The 22,249-nt window shown below is 39.4% G+C and overlaps 1 protein-coding gene across 2 annotated transcripts in view; it reads left to right on the top strand.

Moving 5' to 3' along the window:
• Window positions 1–21,223, top strand: part of KAT2B (lysine acetyltransferase 2B) — a 103,788-nt gene extending 82,565 nt beyond the window's left edge. Inside the window, exons 12-18 of one of the 2 annotated variants that reach the window (XM_057545641.1) lie at window positions 5,673–5,783; window positions 8,473–8,616; window positions 13,268–13,382; window positions 14,944–14,980; window positions 15,220–15,283; window positions 15,382–15,466; window positions 19,158–21,223. In XM_057545641.1, the coding sequence (XP_057401624.1) occupies window positions 5,673–5,783; window positions 8,473–8,616; window positions 13,268–13,382; window positions 14,944–14,980; window positions 15,220–15,283; window positions 15,382–15,466; window positions 19,158–19,351 (750 nt within the window). In that variant the 3' untranslated portion in view covers window positions 19,352–21,223. The remainder of the gene's footprint in view (window positions 1–5,672; window positions 5,784–8,472; window positions 8,617–13,267; window positions 13,383–14,943; window positions 14,981–15,219; window positions 15,284–15,381; window positions 15,467–19,157) is intronic. The other variant, XM_057545642.1, reaches the window with a different exon arrangement.
• The last annotated feature ends 1,026 nt before the right edge of the window (window positions 21,224–22,249 follow it).

Below are 22,249 nucleotides of genomic sequence, written 5' to 3'. Positions count from 1 at the left end.
TGTCTTATTGATAGCGTGGTTGGCATTGCAGTCTGACTGGAATAAATCAGATTCTCAATTGTCAGAAAGATTTAGATTGTGCTGTGTCCTCCTCTGCTGCTTTTGTGAAAGTGGAACCAGAAATGTGTCTTCAGACTATAATTCATTTGGTACTTTGGGAGCCCTAAAATCATGCAAAAATATGGCAGTTGGTGGAAAGATAAGTAGCTCAGGATCTAATGGCTGCTGAGAAAAATTATTGGCAGGTCTAAAGCAACGTTGTCCAGTGATATATCATGCAACGTGCAAATGTGAGCCATGTATGTGATTTTGAATTTTCTAGTGCTACATTAAAAAAAAAAAAAGAAAATAGGCAAAAATAATTCTAAAAAAATATACTTTATTTTACTGAGTATATCCAAAGTGTTGTCATTGCGACAGGTACTCAGCGTCCAAGAATTATTGAGACATTTTACATTCTTTGATCTGTACTAAGCCTCAGAAATCAAGAGTGTATTCCGCACTCACACCTGTGACAGCTTGGACTAGCCACATTTCAGGTGCTCGCTGGGCTTGGACAGTGCGGGCCTAAGGACATTGTTGCCTTCTTCAGCTACAGTGAAGCAATGCCAGTTACAGAAACCAAAAATGGATCTCTGGAAGGAATCATGCGCTGCCTGCCGGCTGAAACCAGGGCCATGGGTGCTTTTGGCTTCATTAACGGCTCTCCTCTGTGTAATGGTCACGGTGCCAATTACAGCTGCTGTGGTTTCCTCTCACAAAGCACAAATGGGGCTTTTGTCTTTGACTCACAGCACTCAACACCCAAGGGCAGACAAAATTCATCAGTATCAAATTCGTCATTTTGACTGGAGAAGGTGAGGGCCCACATTTACCTGAAACCGATCTCTGGCTCTTTTTCAAGGACCTTTGACTATATGTCTTTAGATGGTACTGTTGCTGTGCTTATCACAGGTTTATTTCCCCCTAGCCAAAGTGAGAAACAATAAGTGTCCAGAATTTAGGAACTTACTTAAAAGAAAAATTTGGTTTGGCTTTTCATAGGGAGAGGAGCTGGAAAATATGTCCTTGGTTTATAATTTCAGAAGAAGATTGCCTAATTTTTGTTTGCAAAGAAAGCTACACCAAGCAGCTTGTTTGGAAAGGTTGGTTAAGGTTGCCTTGGACACTTTTAGGATACCAGAGGGAAACTAAAGCTGTTTAATATGAATTGGATGCTTTGTCTTATTACTTCCCAGAAGGGCAGTGTATATTTTTTCCCCAAACCATATAATTTTCTAAAGACTTGAAGGAAGGTGGCCAAACATCACAAACTGAGTAGGAAAAACTAAAAGAAAAGCCACCTTTTGTAAGTGACTTAACTAGTTTTAGAAAATGAAGATTAATCTTTCAAAACTGGATAGAATGGATGCATCTGATGGAAGTCAATTCTGGTAGCACTTATTTGTGAAAACAGAAAGTTCATAAGTGGAGGTTTACAATTTTGATTTGAGATATTAAAAATCTTGGCTAAAAGATACTTTCATTTTGGAGACTTAAGCTTATATACAAATTCCTGTGAATGCTTTAAATAAGATTTGTATATGAATTTATCTTGCTCAAAACACATGCAAGATAACATTTGAGAATTTACTTAAAGCTACTCACCTGGTTTTAGAATAGCTTATCTAAGAATTACTTGGGTTTGACATTGTATGCAACTTTAAAGTTACATGGCTGATACTTATTTACCATAGTAAGTATTTAAATAAACACTGAAGTTACCAGGTGGATTTGGAAAGGAATCCTTTTGGTGATAGTTGAAAATAAAGGCATACAAAGGAGGGAAATAGTTGTGGGGTGAAAAATCTAAACATTTGCATGTAATAGCTTAACACTGTTAGTGCCTCTTTAACCAAGGAAATACACAGAGAGGATTCAAGTTAAAAGGCACAGTCCCTACTCACAAGCAGTTGGAATCTGGAAAATTTCTTTGGAGAAATGACAGATTAGTGGCTGTTGATGAAGAATATCTTATGCAGGTTTTGAGAAGCTATTTACAAAAGAACCATTATTATTCTTCTTGAGTAAAATCCTTGGATTGTGGGTGAAGGGGAGAAAATGTATAGTTGTATTAGCTCCTTGCAAGATGGTGTATACAGTGAAAGCCTAACTCTCTTCCATCAACCACATCTAGGTTAAACTCACATCTAGGTTAAAGTGAATTTCATCAGAAGACACATTTCTTACTGATTCCTAGATATTACTATTCTTTTGCACATGCAGTAGCCAACCCTTCCCTTTTCTCCAGTTTTTTTCCCCCCACTTTTCTTTAAAAATAATATTTAATTACATAGGTCATGCACAGATACATTTTCAGAGAAAGCAAAAATCCCATCCCCCCTTCCCCCTGCCGTCCAGCCATTGTCAGCCTGGTGTGCATACTTCTAGGTGCTTCTCTATATTATGTACATGAACATGTACCTGTGTGGTGTGTTGTTGTTTACATAACTAGAATTCATACTGTACATAATTAAAAAAAAACCCTTCCATTATATCTTAGGGATCTTTCAACTTTAGTACATAAACGTGGTTATTTAAATTTATATTTAGATCAATTAAAATTAAATAAAATTTAAAATTCAGTTCCTTAGTCACTCAAGTCCTCGGTAGCTGCATGTGACTAATGGCTACCGTATTGGATAGCGTAGATGAAGAATATCTCCAACATTGCAGAAATGCCTATTGTACAGTGCTAATATGGAACTACTTTATTCTTTTTATATAGATTTGCCTAATGTAGACGGGCCATAATTTATGTAACTGTTCCCTATGGAAGACATTCATGTTTATTTTCTATCACTAACAGTGCTCTGTTTGGAAATGATTTCTAGACGCTGAAAAGTGGCATCGCTGTAGGAATGACTATGGCCAGAGTCTCAATTTAAAAAATTATTTCCAGATCACCCTTCTCAGTGGGTTTACGAATTTACACTTTTCACCAGTGGTGCTGGAGAGTACCTTTTACCTGGGTATTGTCAACCTTAAAGAAATTTGCATAGTGCTGAGTGAAATACTGCATCACATGATGGAGTGCTCTGATTACTATTGGGATCAAACATCTTTTTTTTTTTAAATTTCTTGGTTATATTTATTGCTTGTTCCTTTGATGATTTATCTTTTTTTGTATTGATCCCATCGAAGGTATTATTTATGCATTCTTGATGTTAATTTTTTACAATATCTTGTATATCTATACCGTCCCATTTTGTCATTTTGTTTATGGTATCTTAAATTGCTTATGAAATCTGTAAAAGAAGTTTTAACCTTTGAAGTAGTCTACTTAATAATCAGTCCTTTATGCTTTCGCATTTTATATTTTCTTTAAGAAGCCTTTCTGAATCCCTAGGTTATAAACTCACTTTCCTGTATCTTTTTATAATACTTTTGTGTAGGTTTATTTTTCCTTACATTTAGATTTCCAATCTGTCTTCTTACCACTTGACAAAACTTCTTTAAGGCTTAGCTTACACATCTTCTTTTCCTTCTCCCTCTTAAATATCTTTTATAGCCTTTTCCTCTATTATAGGTACAAATACCTCACTCTGTACCAGTGCTGTGCAATAAAAACACATCTGTGAGCCACAAATGCAAGCCACATGTGTAATTTAAAAATCTCCAATAGTCGTATTAAAAAAAAAAGTAAAACGAAACAGGTGAAATTAATTTTGATATTTTCTACTTAACCTAATGTGTCCAAAATACTGCCATTTCAACATGTAATAAGTTTAAAAGTCATTACTGAGAGTTTTTTCCCCTGTTGTGTATTTTATACCTGTATGTCTCATTTGGACTTGTCACATTTTCATCGCTCAAAAGCTACACATGGCTAGTGGCTACCATATTGAACAGCCAGTTGTATATGTAATTATGAGTTCTATATGTCTATCTTCCCCATTTTACTATCTTCTAAAGAAGAGAGAGATTTCATTCGTCTTTTCATCCGAGTTTTATTCAAGCTCACAATGTGTCAGTGTTGTGATACGTTTGGGAAAAGCTAACATGTCCATGGGTAATATCCATGGAAGAATAATTTCCAGAATAGGGAGATGGTAATACTCTTCTCCTATGTACTGGACACACTGTTCCCTGAATATTATTATGCTTGGTCTTGGGATCCATGCTGTAGAAGGGTATTGTTATACAGCTGCCGTCCCCAACCTTTTTGGCACTAGGGACCAGTTTCGTGGAAGACAAGTTTTCCACGGACCGTGGGAGGGGTGGGGGGAATGTTCAGGCGGTAATGCGAGCGATGGGAAGCGATGGGGCAGCGGCAGATGAAGCTTCGCTTTCTCGCCCGCCGCTTACCTCCTGCTGTGCGGCCCAGTTCTTAACAGGCCCGGATCGGTGCCGGTCCGCGGCCCAGGGGTTGGCGACCCCTCTTATACGGGAGAAAACCCTGAAAAGTGTGACTAGATTGAGAAAGGGTCTTCCGATCATGCCATATGAAGAACAACTGAAGCTTGGCTTGGGACCTGGGAGGTAGGAATGGGCATGGGTGAGGGAGGATGATTTTCAAGGGTTTGGAGAGTTGTTAAAAGCAGGGACCAGTCTTTGTTATTCTAGGAGTAGAACTAAGGTCAATAGGTAGAAGGAACAAGGGGTCAGATCTCAGGTGAACATAGGAAGAACTTCCCAACCATAACAGTGGCTGAAAATTAATTGGTCTAAGGACTGAGCGAGCACCCTAAACTGGAGGTGTTCTGGCAGCTCCCCTGTCCAAGGTAGATGGCAGGAGACTTCTAGTGTCACATGGGATAGAATCAGACCGGATGACTTCCCAAGATCCTTCTCCCCTGTGGGCCTATAGTTCCATGATAACATACCTATGAGCATGTTTGAGTTCTTCAGAAAAGCGTGTCACCAAATTCTAAAATATTGATGTGAAGATATTTGTATCTGGATGCTTGGATTTACTTTCATCTTCTTTTTATGAGATTCTAAAACCATCCCTTTAAATTTATAGATTTTTCTCTAAGCATTGTACATCACCAAAAAACCTGGTACTTACTATTTTTTTTCATATTTCAATCATTAATTTATTTAACATTGTTCACTATTTTTAGTTACTTCCTAATGTCTTCTGGCTCCCTCAGAGGTTCGGGGCTTCTCAGACTTTGCTTGGAAAGGTCTGATAAGACCAAGTGGAAAACCCTATGTACGTGATGATACAGTTCTTTGGAAGGACTGCTGATTTGTTGTATGCAGGAAACTCCTGGATTAGTTGATATTCTAGTACAGATTAGCCCTTCTCATTTACATTGCTCTTTTCATCTCAGGTTCTCAAATACTTTAAACATAAGCAGAAATTCATAATCAGTATTTACTCCAAAAACCTCTTTATTAATATTCAGCGTGTAATCTCTAGGACTGAATGAGCAGCTTGTAGCCTTGGTGTGTTCTTTTCGAAGAGCCAGAAACTTGTGTTTTCAAAAGATGATTGTATCTCCATTCAAGGATTTTGAATTTGTTTGGTTTTACAGCTCATTTTCAAAGTTCAGAAATGCAAGAAGGGTGTTGGTGTTACCTTGGCAATACATACTCCTAAATTTGCCAGTATTTCCCGGTGAAAATATGGGACTTTCTTTTCTCCAGAACCTAATATATTTGTCTGCATACTGACTTGCCCACAGGGCTATGGAACACACCTGATGAACCATTTGAAGGAATATCACATAAAACATGACATCCTGAACTTTCTCACCTATGCAGATGAATATGCAATTGGATATTTCAAGAAGCAGGTGGGTTTTTTCACGTGCTGCAACCCTGTTCTGTCATTCCTTTTCTTAATACGCACTCAGGTAGCTTTCACGCAAATAAGTACCCACCCTCCGCCCCCTACTGTTTTCTGCTTATAAGAGGGGCGTCCATTTATTTTGCAAGCCTTAAGCCAGAAGTAAGCTTCACTCTGGACTAGAGGGTATGACCAACACATTGTAAGTACTGAATAAATGTTTGTTGAGTGAATGAATGAACGTCATCTGTAAGTGAAGCGTAATGTTACATCCCGACATTCTAAAATGTGCTATCCCCAGGCTAAGGAGAAATTCCCATTGCTGGGGGACTAGAGTTCTCCATGAATGAGACAAATAGATTCAGTCTCTGGAAGACCTTCCTTTATGACAGCAGAGAGGAAATTCAGATGTTTACAAAGGGCTCCCGACAGTCCTGGTCCAACAGCACACAGGCGGCTGGGAGCTTGGCTGCATCTCAGTTCTTTCTGTCAGAAGTTTCCATCTCGGCACTCTGAGGATTATACTTTGCTACATATCTTTTAATAGTGCTTTGTAATTCTAAATTCCTAAACATTTTCCATTTACTTTTCTGATGACAAAAGTAATGTATAGTTATTGTAGAAATTTTGGAAAATGAAGTGAAGCACAAAGAAAAAAAGAAAAATTGCTTGTAATTCTACCACCCAGAGAAATTTACTGTTAACGTTTTGACAGATACCCTTCTAATATTTTTTCTCTGTGTGTGTTTGTCTGTATGTAAATACAAAAATTGGCTCATTATTGCATGTAATTTAATCACGTACGTTTTTAACTTAATATAGTCTGATTTTTCAAATGTGATTTTTGATGCTTCTCTGAAATTTTGTTGTATAAATGGAGAATAATTTATTAAACCAATGCCACATTTGGGGGACATTTAGGTATTTTTTTAACTAAGTGTCCATGTGTGAATGTGCGCTTCCAGAATTATTTAAGGTTTTGTTATGCCCTGCCAAATAATTTCTCGTCTTGTCAGCAGGGTATAAGGGGGCTCAGGAAACAAGTTCATAATTGAAAAAAAAAATTTTTTTTACCCCTTTCCTAGGTGACAAATTGTGCATGTTTGCATTTATTTGATTATTGTGAAGTTTGACTTGTTTTTCCTTGTTCATTGACCCTTTGTATTTCTTCTTTTTTTGAATTGCCAATTCATTACATTTTGCCTCTTCTATTAAAATATTTATTTTTATATTGATCTATGAGAACTCATATATATAAAGATAGTAACTTTTTATTTTATGATTTTTCTCCCATTTGTCATTTGTTTTTCCACATTGCTTATGGATTTTTTTTAAATGTACAGAATTTTAAAGATTTTATTACATAAAATCTATTAACCTCTTTTTAAAATACAAGTCCTTATATGACTAGAAAGCTTTCACTCCTCTGATGTCAGATAAGTAACCTCCTATTTATTTTCTCCTCATTCTTTAGGATGCCTTTGTGACTTTCATAATAAAACTCACTAGAGAGAACTCAGTGGGTTTGTTTTACTGGGGGCTTGAGTGTCAGCTTTCCTAGGCAGTAACGACATTGTAGAGCTGAAATCTCAGCCATGCTTCTTAAATGACTTGTCTGTGGTCCTCTTTGAGGCTGATGTCAATAATTGCTTGGAAAATAAGTTTTTGCTGAAAGAGGAGGCAGGAAATTTAAAGTCCAAGTAATTTTCTGCAAAAATTTGAAATAGGCACCATAAAGAAAGGCATTATATGACTGTATGCCCTGTATAACTATATTATTACAGCTTAAAGTATGTAAATGAATATACTGCAAAGCATTAATATCACTGAAACAACCACTGTCGTGATGGTCTGGAAGTTTTTCTGTTTTTTAATAAATTTATTTATTTTATTTTATTTTTGGCTACGTTGGGTCTTCGTTGCTGCGTGTGGGCCTTCTCTAGCTGTGGGGAGCAGGGGCTACTCTTCGTTGCGGTGCGCGGGCTTCTCATTGCGGTGGCTTTCCTTGTTGTGGAGCACGGGCTCTAGGCATGCGGGCTTAGTAATTGTGGCGCACGGGCTGTAGTCACGTGGGCTCAGTAGTTGTGGCTCACGGGCTCTAGAGCGCAGGCTCAGTAGTTGTGGCGCATGGGCTTAGTTGCTCCGTGGCATGTGGGATCTTCCCGGACCAGGGCTCAAACCTGTGTCCCCTGCATTGGCAGGCAGGTTCTTAACCACTGCGCCACCAGGGAAGCCCGTCTGGAATTTTTTTGCCTGTCAAGTAGTTGTTTCATTTCCTCAACATCAAGGTTCTTATTCTTATATTTTTGGACAAATTTTGCTTTCAGAATTTAGATCAATGTTAGTTATTGATTTGTGGAGCATCCTAGAGGCCCCCCTCTCTACTTTGGGAGAAATTGTGCAGTTTAATGCAAAATTAAACCTTATTTTTACTTAATAGCCATTTTTGTCAAAGACTTTTTAATATTATTTGTGTTTTACTAGGTTTATTTTTTATGTTGAATTGCTTCCTGTTTGCACAGTTGATTTTTGATGTTTCTGAACTTCTTGGAAGGGTTTCCTGCTAATCCTCCCCAGGATAATAGGATGAGAGCTTGGACGTGTGCTGGGCACCAAGACAGGCCTAGCACATAGTTAGCACTCAGAGAGGATGTTTGATGCACAGCCCTATATAAATGAAGTTATTGACTTTGCAGGGGTTCTCCAAAGAAATTAAAATCCCTAAAACCAAATATGTTGGCTACATCAAGGATTATGAAGGAGCTACTTTAATGGGATGTGAGCTAAATCCACGGATCCCGTACACGGAATTTTCTGTCATCATTAAGAAGCAGAAGGAGGTAAGTACGTGACTGACTCGGGTTCCTTCTGCGCAGACCGGTCTCTTTTGGGGTGAAGTGTGCGTCCCTGGGCTCTGTGGGTGTGGGTCTGCTGGGTACCGTAACCTCGGTTTGTTCTGTTTTGTCTAGATTTCTTCTTTGAAGGTATCCTTTACCTCCTCTCTAAATCACCACTTCTAAGGGGGTCAGTACCTGTTAAATTGGTGTAAAATACAAAACTTGTAAAATATGATAGTAAATCTTAATTTCACCTTCAAGGCCTCTTACATGCTGGCCTCATGCATCCTTCTCAAACCCACCTCTTTATTTCCCTTTCTAAACTAATCTCCAAAGGCTGTTACTGATGCTTTAACCCTCTTGCTTGGTATCTTCATCCTTTACCCACTTCCTCTCCCAATGCGTGTACACACACACACACACACACACAAGATGCGACCACTTCCTCCTGTTTTCCGTTCCTCTTCGAACTTCTTGAGCACTAGTTTGATCCACTCATTTGAATTTCAGTTAGTCATTACCTTCCATATTTACCTTAGTTTGTATTCACCTCTCCTTCTGCATTGCAAGTTCTGAAGGCTTATACTTCCAGATAGTAAGTGATTTGTTATCTGGAGAGGACTCTTTGTTTTTTTGGCCGCACTGCATGGCATGCAGGATCTTAGTTCCCTGACTACGGATTGAACCCATGCCCCCTGCAGTGGAAACGTGGAGTCTTAACTACTGGACTGCCAAGGGAAGTACCAAGTGATTTGGTATCTGATGCTGGGGTGAAGTCTTTTATGCATATGAACTAAAAGAGAAGCAGTAAAGGGAAACGTTGATAGATTTGACTACATAGTAATTTTTACATTTCTCTAAGTCAGGGAAAAGAAACATACAGAGATCATAATTAGGGGAGTGTAACAGAAGATGTTTATTAAATGAATGAATTCTGTGTGTTAAGCCCAGGATCATCCCCTTGGTCCCCCTAGTTCTTGGAGTTCAAAAACTGGGAATTTGCACCTGGGTCACCCCACATCAGTCCCACTTTATACTTCTGTTATTCATTCGAGTGTACTTTTCTCTAGTGAGTAACAAAAAAGACCTCTGCCTTAAACCTATCTTTGTTTTCTGGTTTCTGCTCATTTCCCTGATCCCAGTTCTTAGTTACTTGTCAGATGTCACTGACATAACAGATGTAAAGCTCTTTATGCAGTGTCTGGTGTATAGTAGGTGCTCAGTAAGTATTTTCCTTTTACTTAAAGTAGCTCAGAGTTGTTCTTATGCTTCCCGTGGAAGTGAGCAAAAGGCTTTTATTAAATTAGAAAATAAAAACCACCTCTGTTGTTTCTTGGTCAGAGACGTCAGCCTAAGACAGAATTCCACATAGGGTGCTTGGAGAGTTAATAAAAGCACAGAAGGCTCCTTTCCCTGTTCTCCGCTGGGCTTAAGGAGCAGGTCCGAATTCGCAGCCCCTTGTGCAGCAATCAGAGGCTGCCAGCCGAGGGCAGCCGTCCTCATTGCTGTCCCCTGTCACCGTTCCAGCTCATCTCCGCAGTAGAAGCCAAGAGCAGGATCCCCCCTGCGGGGTTTGCAAATTCAGAGTCCAGATCAGTGGGCCCTTCCTGCATGCAGGGGAAGCCCTCTGCGCAGAGCTATTTTAGATGGCAGCAAAGCCTCAGCTTTTGAGAAGACAGTGCCCCGTCCCCTTCCCCTTTCTCTCCCCTTGGATTCCTCCCCCACCACCTCCCTCTCAGCCTCCAGCCTTCCCTAACAGGCGCACCACTGAATGCATGAGAGATCGGCGGTCGCCCTAAGAAGGTATTTGGACTCACATAATATCTTCTTCCACAGAATTCAAGTGATGTTTTACAAGTGTCATTCATTCCAACTCTGGAAACCCCCTTGGGGAAGGGAGGGATGAATAGTGGGAAGGAACAAACTGTAGGGAGATGGAGGGCCTTCCCCGCCGTGGAAGCGTACAGAGCAGTCAGTTGTGGTTGTGGTTAGCGGGGGTGGAGAGAGAACCAGTGCAGCTGCACAGGCGGAGCGGCGGGTGGGAGCTGAGTGCTGTGGGGAGTGAGGACTCCAAGGCAGGGTGGGATGCAGCGGCCCTCGCATCATCTCGCATCTTCGGAGGTGGCGTCATGGGACACGTGTCTAGAACGGGGTGGCCTGGACGGGAATCAAGCATGAGCAGAGATTCAGAGTCCAACATAAGTGGATTCACGGGTACCTGCACACCTGGGACCGTAGGTGTGTGGGTGATAAAGGCCACTATTTGAGAAAGTGTGAACAGGCTGTGAGCAGGCAGGACTGAGTGTGGGTGTGTCTGGGGGGCTGGGAAGCAGGGGTAATTCTTAAATCTCAGCTCACATGTGAGGCTACCTGAGACTGGGCTTGGAGGGGCCAAAGTAAGAGTGAGGAAAAGCAATGGGATCTTTGTAGGAAGACATCCTAAAACTTGGTGAAATATTAAAGATGGGGGCGTTCCCCCCAATTTTCTGTTTGGGAAGACTAGCACCAACAGCGGTGGAATGAGAGATGGATTTGAGTAGAGAAAGATGACAACATGGTGATGAAGTGAAGACATTTTCTAGGGAGGTGAAGATAAGAGACTGGAACGGAAGTGAAATGTCTTCTTTCTCCAAAGTGGTCCTCAGAGGCGCAAAAAGGTTGCGAAGCCCCCCGCGCCCCACCTCCATTGCCAGTCACCTCAAGGTGCTGCCTGAGGGCATGGAAGCCACCTGCCAGGCTGGCACATTTGAGGGCATCCTTGGTGAAGAGAAGAAGCTTTCAAAATTATATTTGAAACTATATTTTCTGAAGGCCTTCATATAAGAAATTGTCCTTGGGATTCTTTCTTTAAAAATTTTTTTTTACTGAAATGTAGTTGGTTTACAGTGTTGTGTTGGTTTCAGGTGTACAACAAAGTGAGTTACACACATCTATTCTTTTTTAGATTCTTTTCCATTATAGGTTATTGCAGAATATTAAGTATAGTTCCCTGTGCTCTGCAGTAGGACCTTGCTGTTTATCTATTTTATATATAGTAGTGTGTATATGTTAACCCCAAACTCCTAGTTTATTCCTCCCCCCTTTCCCCTTTGATAACCATAAGTTTGTTTTCTGTGCCTGTGAGTCTGTGTCTGTTTTGCAAATAAGTTCCTTTGTATCATTTTTTTAGATTCCACATATAAGTGATATCATATGATATTTGTCTTTCTATGTCTGACTTACTTCACTTAGTATGATCATCTCTAGGTCCATCCATGTTGTGGCAAATGGCATTATTTTATGCTTTTTTATGGCTGAGTAATATTCCATTGTATGTATGTACCACATTTTCTTTATCCATTCATCTGTCAATGGACATTTAGGTTATTTCCAGGGATTCTTTTTTAAAAAGTCTTGGACTTACAAATAAATGCAGAGCATCCATTTAGATCTTCTCTGTCCCAGGTGGTAGCCACTGGCCATACGTGGCTATTGGGTGCTTGCCGCTTGGCCAGTCAAAACTGAGATGTGCTGTAAGTGTAAAATACACTCTGATTTTGAAGACATAGTGTGAATAAAAACATGTAAAATATCTTATAATTTTTTTCTCTTGAACATATGCTGCAATGATAATATTTTAGATATATTGGATTAAATAAAAATATATTGTTAAAATTTCACCTGTTTCTTTTTACTTTTTTTTTCTTTTTTTAAAAGTAGTTACTGGAAAATTTTAAATTACATGAGTGGTTTACATGATATTTCTATTGGACAGCCCTGAGCAGATTTACCAGGAATATATTTTGCCAGTCCCATTCATTTTATGGAGTCCTGTGTTTAATTGTTAAGATTATGCATTCATGCTGTGGCATTTACCAGCCTTATGTCTGAGATCAAGCAGTTAGGAACTAGAATTTGTTTGTTTTCCTTTGTGAATTCAATTAATGACTGCTACTGTTTTGTGTTTTCCAAAATTCAGTTATGATATGGTTAATCTCAAGATGGTGATTTTTGAGGGCTATTTTATCTTATTTTTTCCTTTCCTTTTTCAAAGGGAGAACTGCTCTGGAAATAGTTACCTCAGGGCATTAGGAATTATTTTATGAAACAAACGGACACCTCTCAAAATTCCCTAATCAGTTCTGGTGGCCCCCATCCTGGTTGTGTTGCCTTTGCTCTTTAGAGCTGCTTTTTGGATGTGGACAGCATAGGTTGGGGCTCAAGCCTTGAAAAATGTGACTAATAGGAAGGCCGTCCTCCCAGGCTTTGGGGACTTCGTGAGTTTGTCCTCCCCTCGAGTAGAAGGGAACAGCTCTTGGTCGTGGGATGTGAAGAGGTTCCGACGTTGCTTGGGCTGCTGCAGCCGAGACTCCCAGGGGAGGGGGCAAAACATTTGGCGCTTATGCTAAAGAGGACAGTGGGCCCTTGGGACAGTGTGTTCTCTCAGTATTGGCTTCTTTTCAATGGCAGGGGACAAGTATTCAAAGACGGCTGGGTGAATGACATTAAAGGCATGGTATAATAGAACGCTTTCATGTCTTACTGTTTAATAGCATTCACCCTTTTGTTTCCTGAAGACTTAATTTTGTTAGGAAAATGACTCCTTAGACTGACTGACTTAAACTGTAGCCACTGACTTCTGTCACTAAACACATTTTCTTCTTGTGCTTTACAGATCATTAAAAAGCTGATAGAAAGAAAACAAGCCCAGATTCGGAAAGTCTACCCGGGACTTTCCTGTTTTAAAGATGGAGTCCGGCAGATCCCGATAGAAAGCATTCCTGGAATTCGTATGTATAGATCTTCTTCTAAAAGCAAAACCTTTTGGTAATGCCATGAGGGTGTTGGAAACAGTTGTACCAGAATGCAGTGATTAGGAAAGCTTTTTCCCCCGTCCGTCTCCATTTGTGTTATTGTAGTCTTTAAGAAGGGAGCAGATGCTTTCCTTTTTACATCTTTTCTCTGTTTCCCAGTGCGAACAAATTGAAGAGAACTTAGTCGACCTCTTGTTGTAGCCGTTAATGTCCATCGTTTATGAGAGCCTGTTATTTGTGGCACTGTGCTGGACACTCCCCATATGTGACCTTGATGGCAGGGAATTCTACTCAGAGGGGAAGGTTGAGCCTCAGGATGGTTAAGCCCTTTAACCTTAAACAGCGCGTGGCCACTGACCTCCAGGAATAGTAGCAGCCCCATCCTGGCCTCTTCTAGACATCTTGCTGTTGGCACCCTGCCTCACTGCCCTCCTGGCTGCAACCTGCATAGAACTGTGCTTAGGCTGAATTAGTTTCTGCAAACCTCTAAACAAGATGATTGCAAAGCATATACTTTGTTTCAAGTTCCCTATTTTAGAGTAGTTTTCCCAAGGGTTCTTCTCTGTGAGTATATTAGAGGTGAGTTGTATTGGGTTAAAACATATAAAATAGCTGTTTTTGGAGATCAAAAGCTATGAATATCGGTACTTTCATTGGGTTCAAATCCAGGATCATCCAGTATATTGAAGATTTAATATAAACAAAACCAAAGCAAACAAACTAAAATTCTCCAGAGAAAATAAGACAGTATATGGGCAAGATATATTTCTTCATTACAGAGTATACCCTACAGCAGATCTTACTTTCCTTGTCAGACCTGGAAATTTTGCTTCCATGTATTATCCTTATTAATAGCTACCCTGTCACTGAATGCCTACATGTGCCAGGCATTCTTCTGTTTGTTTGTTTGTTTGTTTTGTGTGTTTTTACATATATCAACTAATCTCAAAAGGAATCACATCAGCTCAGTTTTGGAGTTCTGTTTTATAGGTTGATAAACAGAGGCAAAGGTTGACTAACTTATCTCGGGTACATTAGCTTTAAAGGAGAGAACAAGAAATCAGTCCAGGTCGATTGGACTCCAGGCTGTGTCTTCTTTCTGCTACAGTAAACCATCTTGCATTACAAGCAGGGTCTGCCCCAAATAAACTAGAGACCAGGACAGAGTTTGTTCCAACCTAAAACAACAGCTTAACTCTTTCACAGGGTGATTAGCAAAAAAGGTGACTTAGGGTTTTAAAAATATACCCACCCACAGTACCAGACATATTTGTTTTTTATGCTTTCCTCTGAAAGGTTGAAGTTCCTACTTTAAAAAGGACTAACAGACAGAGCAGTGTCAGTCTTGGAAATGTTTTGTATTGTTAGGTGTATGAGGAAGTAAAGAATTAACTGTAGTTAAGTTCAGTCTCTTTTCAGATACAGACATTTATTGAGTCGTGGCTATAATTTAATTGTATTTTTGATAACTATTAAATATGTTATTCTCTTGACCAAAAGCAGTTCTCATTCAGTGTTTAATTTTGTTGATATATAGGAGAGACAGGCTGGAAACCGAGTGGAAAAGAGAAAAGGTAAGTATGATGGGCCAGAGGATATTAATGCAAGTGTTTTTTTTTTCCCCTCCCAGAAACTTAGAGAAAACAGGCAAACTGACTGTAGTCACCATCACAACACTTGTTAGCTTTCAATTTTCATAAAAAATTCTGGAATGGTTCTGATTTTAAGTTTATGTAAAAATGAGCTGGAACCACTTGGCAAGAGAAGAGAAAACTAATCATTGTTCCTTCTTGTTTATTCTTTTCCTTTCAAGTAAAGAGCCCAGAGACCCCGACCAGCTTTACAGCACGCTCAAGAGCATTCTCCAGCAGGTGAAGGTGGGTGTTTTCTTTTCCTTCACTTCATGCAAATATTTTGAAATGATTTCCCACATGGCATTTCCATATTAGATACCTTACTTTTTTCTTTACCCAAGAGCCATCAAAGCGCTTGGCCCTTCATGGAACCCGTGAAGAGAACAGAAGCTCCGGGATATTATGAAGTTATAAGGTTCCCCATGGGTAATGCCATTAACATTTTCTAAGTATAGATTTAAAACTCTCTGGATGGCGGTGTGGGGGACAGAGGGGTGCCGAGGTTGATGTGCACTCTTCCATTGTAGGGTGGAGGGCCGGTGGAATCAGAGCAGGAGGGTAAAGGGATGGGGATGGCCGTGTTCATTAGGCTCCTGCTGCTGCCCTGTAGCGCCCACACCATCAGTGCCAGCTGCAGACAGCACTAGGGATGAGAGTCAGCTGTGTGGACATAACCTTGCTTATATTCTGTTTGGTTGCAAATGGAAAAACATCAGCTTGTCCTCTTGATATGCTTGTAGAGTCTGAGAAATTTTGAAGGTAAACAGACGAAGTTAGATCAAGCCGCTTGGCTGCTGTACTCTTAGATGGAGAAATCATCATTAATGCAGCTCTTGATTTTCCATGCTCCTGAAGGAGACTTAGTGTCACTAATTATACTCCTATTTTAAGCTTTGTCCCACATCCCAAAACAAACCAAAAAATGCCTTTAGAAATGTAGAATTTTGGAATTTGCTGCTGTGTCTGCACCAGGCTAAAAGGAATGATTAATTGAGTCAATTGAGAATCCCCAAATTAAACTAATTTGGCATTGTGCAGATGACAGACCACTAGCTGAATTTTTTTTTTTTTTCCCAATCAGCTGTGTGGCCATTTTTCTGGAGAGAACCTGTATCTTCTGTCCCTTTTCTACCTGGTGCTAAGAAGGTATTAAGATGTGAAAGGAAGAGTGAAAGGGACCCATTAGCTCCCCGATAACAGAGTTATTTGTAGATGTTTTCTGTGGCATTATCACACGAATGTTTTACATAGTGGTGGTAATGATTTCAGTAGTCTCTGATCCTTAAAGTGGACACACATCCATACGCTTTTCTTTCCCTTTTCTATCTGCCTCGCTTCTGTGTATTTCAGTACATGAAAATCAGAGCAAGGGTTGAAGGAGTGTAGAATTCTGAATGGAAGGATGACTTGGGAATCAGTATTTCCCAGGATGTGAAAAATATGCTAAAACCCTTCAAGTCCATTTCCAAACTTACCTGACCTTTGCATCCTCGTCACCTGGGCTGCCTCAGGTTCTTTTGTGAAATGCTCACGGGAGGTTGCGTGAGCCTGGGGAGAACGGTCTTCGGCCCTGTCCACGTGCACTCTGAAGCCCTGCGGTGGCAGGTCCCATGGGTCCTGTCTGTCACAGCCTACTCACAGCCTGCTCTCTGGAAGTTTTTTGCTTGGTCCAGCCAGAGGAGGGTGGGAACCTCGCCAGTTGGACACCACTTGCACGCACAGCTGAATGCTCGTGAGGGGACAATCGACCCCGCTGAGCAAGGCCAGTGGTGGGCTGAGGTGTGTGTAAGCAGCGTTAATGAAAACAGGAAATGGTACTCTTTGCTTGGAGCAATGCTTTTTTTTTCTTGGGATGCCCTTGCCCCTAAGATGGTCATGTCTTTGAGGACAAGACTGACAATCAGTAAGTCCACTTCTTCTGCCATTGCCTTCATGGCTTTTTCAAAAAAACATTTCTTCTCTTCCCCCCCATGCCCTAAAAAAAACCTCTTTTCTTCCATATGGATGAGATCCAACCTGTTTTGTTAAGGAAATGGCATTCAGTACAGCGTCTGAGGAGCGGCCCAAGCTTCCCACACATGGATAGCTAAGGCAGGGCTTTCCTATTTACCCAGAATTGCCAACTTTTGGGGATTTAATGAATAATTTAGTGGTGTCTCCATGTTTGTTTTCACTAGTGTTCAGTCACCTTCTTTTGTAACCCAGGCCATTTGGTCAACCAGAAGCTTCTAAGAAGGCCAGAGGAAGGAAGCTGTTATCTATAACTTTAGAATGGAAAGGAAATAGAGAAAGGAAACATGCAGAGTTGGTTGTAATTATTCAGCAAGCTCCAAACACTTTCATGATTTGTTTCTGCTGTATTTGAGGCTCTCCCCATCGCTCCTTTCCTCCTGCCTTCCAAAAAATAGTGGGGAAAGCTTTTGCGTAAACTTCTTTGTGTCAAGTTTCATTCTTTTTTCCCCCTTTATTTTTTTATTTTTTATTTAAAAAAAAATTTTTTTTTCGGTCACACGTCTCTTCCTTCTAAACATGGTAAACATGATATCAGGCAGCACATCCTAAGTGGTGGGCATTTAGGTGGGGGGAGGGTAAGCATCCAGTTTTACCCGGAGAGGCCAGTGCCACTGCTCTTTCTTTATTCAATGAGAGCACCTCTTCAGCTGTTCAGTTACACTCAGGTGACACGTTTACTGGGCTGTTTGTCAAGCCTTTGTGTAGCTCAACACTTTTCAGTTTTTCTCTCCCTCCAAAGTGTTTCAGTTAGAGAAGAAAGAAAATGGAAAGTTGAATTCACAGATGTGATGACATACTTCTAACCAAGATAGGCTTTATGTAAAAAAAATAAAAAAGGCTTTAGTCAAAGGAAATAGGCGAAAGCAGATATTTCCTATTTTTCCTTTGGAGTTTTGTGGTAGATTTAGGATTTTGATGCAAATGAATTTCTCCCCATTTTGGGATGTTGCACATAAGTTTATTTATCTTATTAAATGATAATCCCAGTGTATTTGGTTGTCAGTTTCTCTCCCTCTGGAAAATTTGATAATATAGTGGGAATTTGGGTTGTTGGTAGTCAGAAGTATTTCTTTAGTGATTTTGACTTATTTTTTCATGCATAGTTTATATAATTTTTTTCATATTCTTTTCCATTATGGTTTATTACAGGATATCGAATACAGTTCCCTGTGCTATACAATAGGACCTTGTTGTTTATTTTATATATAGTAGTATGTATCTGCTAATCCAATTTAATAGTTGATATAATTTTTAATGATAGAACCAGGCTTAGAGACAACTAGGGACCTATAAATAGACAAATGTTAGCATCTTCTAATCTTCATGGAATTTTTAAAGTGGTTCTGAGAGTGAGGACGAAAGAAGCCCCATTATATTCTTATAAGTTTAGATGAAGCTCTGTTTTCCTTTGTAAAATAATTTAAAGCAAGTAGATATATTGGGAAAATATTCTTTTTTGACAATTGTCTCGCAAGGCTTACTTGCTTTAGAAAATAGATTATTAAGTAGTTTGTCATTCTTATTTCATTGATGGAGCATGAAACTAAATTCACCGGAACCATTTTACTTGCAAGGTCATTGGTGTATTTGCAGATGTATTTATGATCTGTTTCTCCATTTTAGTTCTATCTATCTCTACAGCACCAGAACAACTGTGAATTTAGAGAAACAAACTCAGTCTGATTGTTCTGATTTAAGTAGTGAAATGATTCTCGATACAAATGTTCCACCTGCTCTGCTCCATGTATAGACAGAGCCTCTTCTGTATAATTCTGAATGAAGAGCTAACAGTACTTAGTTCATCGTACTTATTGCTGCTAATCTACTTAGCTTCCTCGTGCTGAAGAGGGGATTGGGCCAGATGACTAATAATGGTCCCTTCAATGTTAAAACACTGTGATTTTGCACAGGATACCCTCACAAAAGGAAGAACATAAGATTCAAGAACTGTTTTCCTTGATCATATGAACTTCTCTTAAAGAAAGGCATTGGGATGGTGCAAATGTGATCAAACTGATGACATAGATTTCTTTCCCGATCTCACTTTTGTCAGCTGGTGTTTAAAAGGAGTCAAAGATGGCTAATATTTTTTTTTCCTGTGCAGATCTGAAAACCATGAGCGAACGCCTCAAGAATAGGTACTACGTGTCTAAGAAATTATTCATGGCAGACTTACAGCGCGTCTTTACCAATTGCAAAGAGTACAACCCCCCTGAGAGTGAATACTACAAATGTGCCAATATCCTGGAGAAATTCTTCTTCAGTAAAATTAAGGAAGCTGGATTAATTGACAAGTGATATTTTTTTTCCTCTGCTTCTTAGAAACTCATCAAGCAGTGTGCCTAAAGCATGGTTTAGTTTTACAAAGAATTGGACATAATGTATTGAAGATACTTGTAATAATTAGCACTTTTAAAAAACAAACAGAACACCTCCTCTTAGCTTTTTAGATATGTATTTAAATTGAAGTCATAGAACATTTTTGTTTTATGGAATAGATTTTAATCTATTCACTACAATTAATGTCAACTTTCTATGGCATGTCCATTAGCTGAATATTCAGTAATAGATGATCAGGGGTTTCCTCAAAACTTGTATATGAGGAAATTGCACATAGTACTAAGATTTGGGGGAATGCAGAAAATTTTCAGACCGTGAATGTTTCCCTTTTTTTCTAATGGAATGTGAGAGTTTATTTTTATTTTATTCTGAAGGACTTTAAAGGAAGGGATGCATGATAAAAAGCCCGTAAAAGGTGAAATATGTGATGTTTGAAGTCTCATGGTAGACTTTTTCTATACATTTTTAAAAAACACTCATCTAGATGAGGTGCTTTGAGCAGTTCTGAAAAAATGCAGTTCCAGAAAGCAACTGCTTTGATTCTTAAGGAAGAAATTCTAAATAATGCAAACTTTTTTATAAGCATCTGGGTTTTTGATAATTCTGTCTACCTACAACAGACTTGTGAGTGCATAACCACTATTTTAATAATTACTTTCTCTACACGAGTGTGTAGTACTATATTTGACTTTGCTTATGCAGGCCATAATTTCCAAAAGGCAATTTTCTGGGCCACAAAGGCATCCATTTGAAAACACTTGAGATTGAATTAACATACTTTAATACAAAAAGATGTATAATCTATTTAATGTATCAAATTTATTGAATCCTTGTTCTACTAAATAAGGATTTTTTTCCCTTTCTACAATACACACAACTGATATGTACTTATGAACATTTTTCCTTTTGCATCTCCAGATTATATTCATTGTCGGAGATGAATTAAATTACCACCAAGATTTGCTGTCAGTATTTTAATACCTACATTGGTATACATACCCAGGGTAATACTATCCCACTAAAATCCATCATACAACCTCATTAACCCGTCTTGGGATTCCAGCTTAGTGCTTGGATTTATTTCCTGATTAACACTACATTGAAAAGTGGGACATCCACCATCCCAACTCTGGGAGAACCAACTCATATAAAACAAACGAAGGCCACCTTGATGGTCTCGACACTAATTTTTATGATACAAATTTATAAACTGATTTTTGTAAAGGACTAGGTTTAAAGGTATATTTAACTTGATGTTTTCTATCAGCATAAAAGAATTGAAATGATTATTTGATAGACATTAAACACAGTTGCCAGAGATAATCTGCATGAAGGAAAAAACCCTGCAGATGGCTGTGAAGTTGGAAGGATTGTTTTTCATATGTAAGATATATTCAGAATGCTCACAACTGAGAAATGCCTCAACTTTTTAAAGTATAAGAAACCACCTTGAGTGGCATCTGGATTTCTAATGAAGAAGGATGATACAGTTTGGATTAAGTAACTTGGACTGGTTTTCAACAGTGCTTTGTACTGGATCTGCCGAAGCATCTGGCCAGCTTGGTATCCTGTGAAAGTTTGTTATTTTCTGGGTAGACCTCCTTATAGAGTATTGTCTTTAAAATCAGATTGTCTCTTCTATATTGAAAGCATTTTTATGTTTTCTAATTTAAAAATTAATATTTTCTTATAGATATTGTGCAATAAAGCTGAAGTAGGATGTGTGGTTTTTTGCAAATGCTTTAACAGCAGATAAAATTTTACATTTGTAAAATTAATATATTGTACTGGTACAAAATAGTTTTAAATTATATTTTAAAAAGCTCTTAATCTGGTGGTGTGTTTTCTTCTTCTGGCAGATTGAGTTTACAGGGCAAATGTACGATCTGGTTGATGACTGATTACATCCTTAGTTCTTAGGTTGTAAGCATGTTGAGGAAGGTGTTCAGAATTGTTGCACTTGTGTGAAGTTTCATAAAAATCCACAGCCCATCAGTGAGAGATTTTCGAGAGGAGAGACACTTATTGTGTCTCTGGAGTGATCCACTGCATCTTGCCCATTGTCACTCAGGAAAAAAAATCTAGCTAAAGAAGAGTGTTACGATTTTAGAAACAGTCCCGCACTCGCCCCCAGTTTTTCTACTTTGCATCTGTGAGAAAGATGAATGAGGAGAGGGACAGACAAAAATACAGCTGATTTTTAGACATCTCCCATATGAGCTTCTACTGTTACTCAAAGTGCTGAGTGTAGGAAAGTAAACTTTATCCTGTTGGGGTGTGAGTACCCACCAAAGAGCACACCGCTTCCTTTCTGAATTCTGAACCAGCTAAGCAGTCAACAGACTAAGGCACATGATGGCCAAAACATCTTTATAAATAATAAAATGCATTTTGGAGGTTGTGACTTGTGTATCTATGGAAAATGGGCTTTCTAATACGGAACCTCAGGATGTGGTTGACTCGCCAGCTGCCAGCAGCTTTGCACCACTGCAGACATCCCCCTACCAAGGCAGGGCCTTTTACCCTTAAGCTTAGTGCACGGCCCAGGACAATGATGCTGTCTGAAGGCAGGTCACCTCCAAAGAGGTACAGGTGGGGAAGGAGCAGAACTAGGCCACTTCCTTCCCCTAACTCATCAATGAGGCAGGTTCCTCCCGGGGGAGGGAGGCATGAGGGGCAGAGGGAAGCCAGGGCTGAGGGACGTCCTTCTACAGAAAAGTAAACATCCAGAACGGAGACTAAGTTGCCCTCCCATCCCAGCCCATATATGCATGGTCAAAACTCTCAACTCTGGTTGTATTCATCAGAAGAGAAGAGTGAAAAGACGACTTTGTGGTTTTCACGTTAGCTGGAAGT

This window comes from Balaenoptera acutorostrata, chromosome 4 (genome assembly GCF_949987535.1).
Source record: "Balaenoptera acutorostrata chromosome 4, mBalAcu1.1, whole genome shotgun sequence".
Classification (NCBI taxonomy): Eukaryota; Metazoa; Chordata; class Mammalia; order Artiodactyla; family Balaenopteridae; genus Balaenoptera; species Balaenoptera acutorostrata.
This window is presented reverse-complemented; position numbering and strand designations above follow the sequence as displayed.